Below are 8,745 nucleotides of genomic sequence, written 5' to 3' on the forward strand. Positions count from 1 at the left end.
CCCCCCGGCTCATTTCTCAGAGTAAATGGCATCATTTGAATCTGCCTTCATTATTTCATTGATTTTTCAGCTTCTAAAGTCGGTGGTACGTAGTGCATCCAGGAAATGCTTGTTTCTTCATTCCCCAGAGAAGAAGTCCGCTGTACCCAGCAGAACCTAAAGGGCTGACTAGGGAACCTTAACCTTGCCTGGCGCTTCCGACATCGGTTAGTACACCAGCTGATGGGTCTCTGCCAATACGAAATGTCACTTGACTTCCCGTAAAACAAAGGGTGGGGAGGTTTTCCACCTGATTTGTAACATGCTCTGTCTGTAATACCTCTTCTTAAAGCAAGTAGTGTATGGTGTAGGTGTCCTAGAACAGCAGCACGTTTATTTGAAAGCACAAACATAGTGGAAAGTGGAATTGATTTAGGCTATTTGCAGCCCAGGAGTCAGATCTTCAAATCCTTGTCTCTTCTCATGTTTTCATAGTATTTTTGATTTTGTAAGCCCAGGCAAGATGATGATTATCTCACTGACATATTGCATTAAATGGGCCACTGAATCTTAAAACATGTCTAATGTATTTGGATACGTGAGATTCTGTATTTATACAAAGAGACAATGCTAAAATAACTTGTTTTCTGCATCTTTTTAGGCTGCTTCTATAAAATGGGAATACTTATTGCCGTTCTTGGAATCTGGTTCAGCTCTTCACTTGTAAAAGGAGATTCTAAGGCTGTGACAACATCTCTAACTACAAAGTGGTCTTCGACTCCTTTATTACTTGAAACAAGGTAAGTGCATTATGGGGTTCTTTTGTTGACAAGTCAATATGCTTAGAGGATAAAGTAATGTATTCTCTCTTTCCACTTGTTCTGTGGTGCTTTGGATTCTGGTCGTTACTAATTATGGGCAGTAATAACACTTGCTTGAACATGGTCACTGCTGTGCTTGGGGAGATGGGAATTAATATTTTAGAGGAGAGAGTAGTAGTTTTTTGCGTGGTAAATTCTTTCATTGTGCACTAGAACAAAGATCAATAATTCCATAGTAAGGATTTTTTTGCCTTATGAATTTTTACTCAAGGCAGTAGACAGACAGGTTTAGCACTGTCTTGTAAAATTCCATAATAAAAGATTTTTTTACTTCAATGATGAGTGTAGGTTTTGAAGCTGTACCTGGTGGTTGTGTGTGTTTAGCTCAGTCAAGCTTGAGTATAACTTTGTTCACGTGAGTTGGGAATTGGTGGTCTAAAGTCAAGTGCTTTGTTAAGAGTTGTGCAAGTCAGCCTGGGGAGACTTCTTCTATGGTATTAAAGAGGTTTGTTTTGTTGGTTTTTTTAAAGATGCTAATTAAAAAGAAAAAAGAAAGCAAAATGCTGTCTTTTCACTGGCAGTCTCCTTAGCGCTTTAGAAGTCCCCATCATTTCATTTTGTGGGATTCTAATCTGGAGATGTCAGTGCAAAAAAGGACTTCTAGTTTTTTGTTTAAGTGTGTGTGTGTTTAATTTTGTATCGGTCAAGGGTGTTGCCATGTAGGGAACTCTGCCTGTGTTATCACAGGTTGGTTCACATGAAAATAGCTGAGCAGGGCTTTGGGTGACAGGACAGGTGTGTCCCAGGGGAAAGTTAATGCCAGGATTTAAATACCCTGGCAATGTGAGATGTTCGCTGCGGAAAGGCTCACCCTAAAGAGGCTGTGAAGTAGTAAGCAAAATAATCAAAGTAATGTGCCAAAGGCTTGATATGGAACAACCATTATATTTGGAGACTCTGGGTAAGCAGGATGGTTCATCAGGAATGAACTGCAGAGTGATACAACACTGCAGCATAAAATCATTCCTGCTGTTCAGTTCACTTAGCCCAGCGCTGCAATTCGTTATCCAATTGTTCAAGAAGTAAGATCATAGAATAATTTGGGTCAGAAGGGACCTTTAGAGGTCACCTACTCCAGCCCCCCTGCAACGAGCAGGGATGTCATCAACTAGATCGGGTGGCTCAGAGCCCCCACCAACCTGACCTTTCTAGGGATGGGCATCTCCCACCTTTCCAGGCAACTTGTTCCAGAGCTTCATCACTCTCACTGTAAAAAACTTCTTCCTTATATCTAGTCTGAATCTACCCTCTATAGTTTACAACCATTACCCCTTCTCCGATCACAACAGGTCCTGTGATCAAGAGTCCCTCCCCGTCTTTCCTGTGGGCCCTCTTTAAATACTGGAAGGCTGCTATAAGGTCTCCCCAGAGCCTTCTCTTCTCCAGGGTTGGACAACCCCAGCCCTCTCAGCAGAGGTGCTCCAGCCCACTGAGCATTTTTGTGTCCCTCCTCTGGACCCACTCCAACAGGTCCATGGCCTTCTGGCACTGAGGGCTCCAGAGCTGGACACAGGGCTCCAGGTGGGGTCCTCTCAGCAGAGGTGCTCCAGCCCACTGAGCATTTTTGTGTCCCTCCTCTGGACCCACTCCAACAGGTCCATGGCCTTCTGGCACTGAGGGCTCCAGAGCTGGACACAGGGCTCCAGGTGGGGTCTCAGCAGAGCAGGGAAGAGGGGCAGAATCACTTCCCTCACCCTGCTGGCCACACTTCTTTTGATGCAGCCCAGGATAGGGCTGGCCTTCTGGGCTGCCAGCACACATTGCTCATGTCCAGCTCTTTCATCCACTTGTACCCCCAAGTCCTTTATGGCAGGGTGGCTCCCAATCCTTTCATCCCCCTGCCCGTATTAACACCAGGGGTTGCCCAGCCCAGGTCAGGACCCTGCACTTGGACCTGTTGAACCTCATGAGGTTCACGTGGACCCACTTTTTGAGTGTGTCCCGGTCAAGTACTTGTCACCTGAGGTCAGAAATGTTGAAATGAACACGCAAGCTGTGGTGACACCTAGAAGGCTCTTGGGTTGTAGCATTCTTTAGCATGTGAAGCAGTTACCAAGTTTAGCCATGATAAAGTATCTGTTGTTAGCAATGTTTAAAGAATTATTTCATTGTCTAATATCATATACCTACCTAATCGTATGCTTACTATATGGTGAATTACAACCTCATGATTGGAAGCTGTGACTTCTTTTGCTCATTAAAACCCCGCTGTCTGTCAGTGGTCTCTGACAGATGAATAGGTGCTTTACAAGCTGCTTTCTTGTACTATGGTTGTCCTGCAACTATTATTTGTTTGGGTGGGTTCTGATACAGGTAAACATATGGTAGGAGGTGACTTTCTGTAAAGCTTTACAAAGTATTAGAATTGTTAACTTGAGAGGAAAGTTCATGGATCTCAGTTAACTCTTCTCTTCTTGCTCAGTGAATTTTTATCAGAAGAAGGTCAAGAAAAATTCTGGAATTTTGTTGAAGCCAGTCAAAACATTAAGACATCTGAACAGGATGGTAAGTTCTCATAATCTTTTTCTTGACAATGACTGATAGTTGACGTGGTTGAAAAATCAAGTAAAACATTTTGTGCTCCGTTGTGTTAGTGTTGTACAAGCCAAATGAGGACTGATCTCAGTAATGTTTTTACTGCAAAGCGCTGAAAGCTTTTGGATGTCTGTCTGACAGAAGCTGTGGTGCATGAGTCTGAAACGTGATTTACTTGCCAGTTTCTGTTTCAACATGAAGTATAAATGTTTTTTCTCCGTGCTTCTATTTCTCAACTGAAATTAAATGGGAGCTTTTAACTGTTTCCCTCCTCCCGAAGCCCATGTTTGCATCCTCAGGAATGTATATAAACGTCCTCCCATGGATCTCTATTGATGTTCTCTCTTGTCCATCTGTAGAACTGGCTGTAATGAACATTGAGGAGGAAGGGTCAAGTGCATAGTTACAATTAATGCCATGGCCTTCTGTTAGTATTAACTGCCATTAAGATGAAAAGCTCTTCTTCAGTGAGAATATGGTACAGAAAGGTAACTGCTTGTACTTTGCTTTGCAGGTAGCAATTACTACCATGAAATGCTGAAAGTGGCCTGCCAGAGTCTGTCACCATTGCAGCAGAATTTGTTGAAATTTTCCTTGTCTTTACGGTCTTACTCTGCAACAGTTCAAGCTTTTCAACAGGTCAGTACAGGAAATCCTCAGATGATTTGTAGGGCATTACCTAAGGCCCAGGAAGGAGTGAACTGCGTGAGGAGACATTTGAGAGTATAATAAATCCTGAATTGATTAAGTGCTCCACACATCTGAGCTGAAGAGCATATGGATATACTAATTTCACTGAGTGCCAAATTTGAGTCCATCTGTCTAGAGCAGACTAAAGAATTGGGATTTCAATATGTCGGTGTATCTTTGCCCGCTGCACTAATAAATGTGTGAAGATTTTTTTATGAGGAAGATCCCTATGGTTCTGTTGGTACTTGTGATGCTGCTGTTCCCATTATTCACTTGTACTTCCTTGAAGAGAGTAATCCATGAATATATAGCTCTAATGATTAGAACCCTTAAGTGGCAGTTGATTGTACTCTGTTCTTTTTCAAACTTCAGGTATCGTATAGTTCATTGCAAATTGTCTCATATTATGATATGCTTTATTTAAATTGTACTAGAAGATATCTTCCTTTTCCATCTGGAATTGTTTTATCATTTGATGTTTAACAAATATAGAGGCTTCTGAGGTGTAATGCAAAAAAACCTTAACCAAAACCCCTACAATTGCAAGCCTTGCTTTTTGTACCTGGAACTAATATTACAGTTAATAATAACAGACTGGGAAAATATTTATAATAAGTTAACTCTCGATTTTGCAGTTTTTACTGTGCATTTAAATTACGTAATAAAGAGGAAAGTAGTACTAGTTTGGAATTTAGGAAATCAAAAAAGACCCATTGCTACAGAGCTCTGCTGTTATCATTTTCACTTGTTCCAAGGGCAAGCATTGAACCTGCTTTCTTACAAATATTTTAATACAGATAGCAGCCGATGAACCTCCACCAAAGGGCTGTACCCTGTTTTTTGCTGTGCATGGGGAGAAGACATGTGAATTTGACTCTCTTGGAAACCTTCTACAGGCAGCTTCGGAAAGGTATTTGCTTAATTTCCAATCATTCGATTAGCTCTTAAAATTTAAGCCAGTTAAGACTTATTGCTGTAAAGAGATGGCACTATACTAGTAGTTTCTGCGTTCTTCAGTGTTAATTTATACTGGCCATTGAACACACAGAAGTGGAAATCTCTTATTTCTTATTAATCCAGATGGGAATGAGTGCTTTCTTATCCCTTGCTCTTTGATATTCTGCTAGGGGGAGGAATGCTTTCCAAGTGCGAGGGGAAAAGTTGGAAACAATCTCTTGAAGGACAGTAGGAATTCTCAGGAATATGCAAAGCCTTTAGTACATGGGGAGAATAGACCAAGCTAGGCTGTATATTAAAGTGATAGGTAACATAACAGAGATGGTTTCATGCATGGCTTGAAGCATGCATAAAATTTTTTCCCTGTATAATTTTCCTCAGCCTTAACAAACAAAACTATCACCACCCAATATATTTCAAGTTCAGATTTCTTTATAGAATTTTTTCCCTGTATAATTTTCCTCAGTGTTAACAAACAAAACTATCACCATCCAATATATTTCAAGTTCAGATTTCTTTATAAGAACAGAACTTGATTATAACTTCTAGTAACAAAAAGAAACTATAAAATATACACCGTCAGGAAAAAAAATATGCAACCCCAAACTTAATTTTCAGTTTGTCGTTCTAGTAACAAAAATAAACTATAAAATATACATCTTCAGGAAAAAAAAATGCAACCCCAAACTTAATTTTCAGTTTGTCTTCAAAATAATCCCAAGTTTTGCTTTTTGTTAGGCATAAAGGTGTTTTTTGTCACTGTGCAGACATATGGCATCTATAGCTCATATGCTATGCTTCTGACTCACTGGGATATTTTATGTATTTCATTGTTTTTTAGACAAAAATTAAAAACAGAAGTTGAAAATAGTCTTTTCATTCACTTTCTTGTTTATGCACTAAGCCAAGGATCAGGTTCTCTTGAATTCAAGTTCCTGGACCATTTCCTCTATTAGCCTTTTAATTTTTTTATCCAGAATTTACAAATCCCCATTGGGGAAAAAAAGAGCTAATTGAAAATTTAAGGGAAGTGGTTGAATTTTAAAATAAGGATTGTATTAGGTTCAAAATAGCGCTTAGTTACTTGTTTGATTTTCATATGTGTATTTTTAACAAAGCTTTATCAACATGCATTGAGTGCTGCCAACCTTGATAAAATATGGGAACAGCTTGATGTATGTATTCAGGGAAGACAGGAACAGCTATTAAACATGAGACAAAGAAATTTTACATCTTGCATCAAATGAGGAAATGTTATGAATCACAGTGTGATAATCTTCAATGTTTATTCTTAGGCCAAAGCCATTTTTGTTCAAAGGGGACCACAAGTACCCCGTGTCAAACCCCGAAAGTCCTGTTGTCATACTTTACGCTGAGATTGGCTCCGAGGAGTTCTACAGAAACCATAAGAGGCTTGTTTCAAAGGCAGAGGCAGGAGAAATCACTTACGTGCTCAGACACTATATTGCTGTAAGTATATTTCTGCATTGTAACAGAGGTGTTTGACACACAAAGGGTAACTGGCCTGGCTTTTGAAAAAATGGCCGAAGTTTGTTTCCTTTAAATTGACATTTGCATAATGTGTTGCTGCCTGATATTTGTTTGGAATACTCAGAGTTTATTTTTTATTGCATGTAGCCGAGGCATACAGAATCTCACAACTGTAAAATCTCACAACTGTTTAAATAAGAGGATCATTTGATTTGACAAATGCAGAGTTAAACTCCAGAAAAATTACAGAGTTTAATCTTAAAAAAAAAACAAACAAGTTGCCTTACCTATACTAGATTATAGGAAATAGTCGGATCTTTCCCAGTCAGGCCAATTAGTTACTTGATATGAAAAGCTGGGATTAACCTTACAGTACCATTTTCAGTATTGCATGTAGCTGAGGCATACAGAATATGTAAAATCTCACGACTGTTTAAATAAGAGGATCATTTGATTTGACAAATGCAGAGTTAAACTCCAGAAAAATTACAGAGTTTAATCTTAAAAAAAAAACAAACAAGTTGCCTTACCTATACTAGATTATAGGAAATAGTCGGATCTTTCCCAGTCAGGCCAATTAGTTACTTGATATGAAAAGCTGGGATTAACCTTACAGTACCATTTTCAGATGAAAGGCATTTTTTCTGTAGCATTTTTATTACAGAATCACTTACAAGCCCTAGCGCAATTTATCCTGGTTTCCATCTCCCTCCCCTAAATTGCCTGTAACCACTGGATTAGTGTTTAACTCTACATTTCAAAAGCTCTGAGAATTTTGAGTTGACTTCGCAGTTGAAGTTCCTTTCCCTCCTCTATCTGATTTGATGACATGGGTCTGTCCTGCTCTACTTGGCTTACACATCGAGTCCTGAAAACATTGGTTTGTGTTCCTTTTGCTGTGGTGGTTTTCAGAGTCTGTCCTGCTCTACTTGGCTTACACATAGAGTAACATTGTTTTGTGTTCCTTTTGCTGTGGTGGTTTTCAGTGTTGTTTGGGTTTTTTGGTTCATAGAAGTATCTTTGTTCTCTGAACTTCAACAAGTTTTGCTGAAATATAATAGGAAATATAATTATGACAGGACATTACTGCAGAATCCCTCATTGTATTTATTTCTCACTTATGCATTACCAGTTGTGCCTGAAATGTGTACTAGCTTGAGATTTTTTAGCTTTGGGAAATACCACCTTTTAGTTTGTACATCAAAACAAAGCCTGGCAATACTGTACGGTTGCTTTTCCTTACAGAATCCAAGTAAAGAAAAAGTCTACCTCTCTGGCTATGGTGTGGAACTAGCGATTAAAAGTACAGAATATAAGGCCAAGGATGATACGCAGGTGAAAGGTGAATTAATATTTTAACTATTTAAATTTTGTAAAGATAATGTTGTATTTCTTTTGATGTGAACGTTTGTCCGAATTCTTATTTCTTAAGCTCCAAAATCACTTCTCTCTCTTTTGGGATTATGTTCTTTATGAAACCTATCTTTGCCACGGCTCTTGTCTTCTGTTTGTGCCATGCTCAGCACACTGGAGTCATGACTCTGGACTAGATCTTAGTAACAGCACTACTAATGCAACTGATTTTTTTAAAAGATAACCAGATTCTCTGCAGATGTAAAGCACCTCTACCTTATCCATCCCTGGAGCAGAATGTGTTTCCTGTTCTTGTTCTTTGGGAAAACAGAACTTACAACTCTGCATGATACGTTTTGCTGCTTTCTTTAGAGCACTGACCTGTGTTGTGCAAACTCTCGTGCACTTGCCTAAACTATTTTTGTTAGAGTAATTGTGTGTGTGTATACTTCTTACTTATACCTGCACACACACATAAAACACCAGAATTTCCTGCATTTATCTTGGACTTAAATAAAAGAAAAAAATTGTATTTTTGTTGGGTGGTTTTTTTAGTTTGAGATGACAGTTGTGGAGAACAGAACTCAGATTTTGAATTGGATTCTTCAGGATTTTGCAAGTTTTACCAGTTTTTAGATAACAGAGATACAGATCTAAAGATCGACTCAGTATTTTGCCACCATCTAGAATATAGACATATAAAACCTTTGGTCTGTACTTGTAAAAGTATATAATTTTAAGATAAACTAAAACAGTAGAGGAGGTGATCCAATTTTTTTTTTTTTTTTTTTTTTAATTACTGGGGGAGATTTTCCTTTTAAATCAGTCATAAAAAAGTCATGCAAAGTCATTGTTTGTA

At 38.8% G+C, this 8,745-nt stretch overlaps 1 protein-coding gene across 1 annotated transcript in view; it reads left to right on the forward strand.

Moving 5' to 3' along the window:
• Positions 1–640: 640 nt before the first annotated feature.
• The window catches only part of UGGT1 (UDP-glucose glycoprotein glucosyltransferase 1), a 56,004-nt gene continuing 47,899 nt past the window's right edge, over positions 641–8,745 (forward strand). Inside the window, exons 1-6 of the mRNA XM_014952158.1 lie at positions 641–779; positions 3,283–3,365; positions 3,910–4,034; positions 4,883–4,995; positions 6,338–6,512; positions 7,779–7,875. Of these exons, the coding sequence (XP_014807644.1) occupies positions 655–779; positions 3,283–3,365; positions 3,910–4,034; positions 4,883–4,995; positions 6,338–6,512; positions 7,779–7,875 (718 nt within the window). The 5' untranslated portion in view covers positions 641–654. The remainder of the gene's footprint in view (positions 780–3,282; positions 3,366–3,909; positions 4,035–4,882; positions 4,996–6,337; positions 6,513–7,778; positions 7,876–8,745) is intronic.

This window comes from Calidris pugnax, unplaced genomic scaffold, assembly GCF_001431845.1.
Source record: "Calidris pugnax isolate Ruff unplaced genomic scaffold, ASM143184v1 scaffold232, whole genome shotgun sequence".
Lineage (NCBI taxonomy): Eukaryota > Metazoa > Chordata > Aves > Charadriiformes > Scolopacidae > Calidris > Calidris pugnax.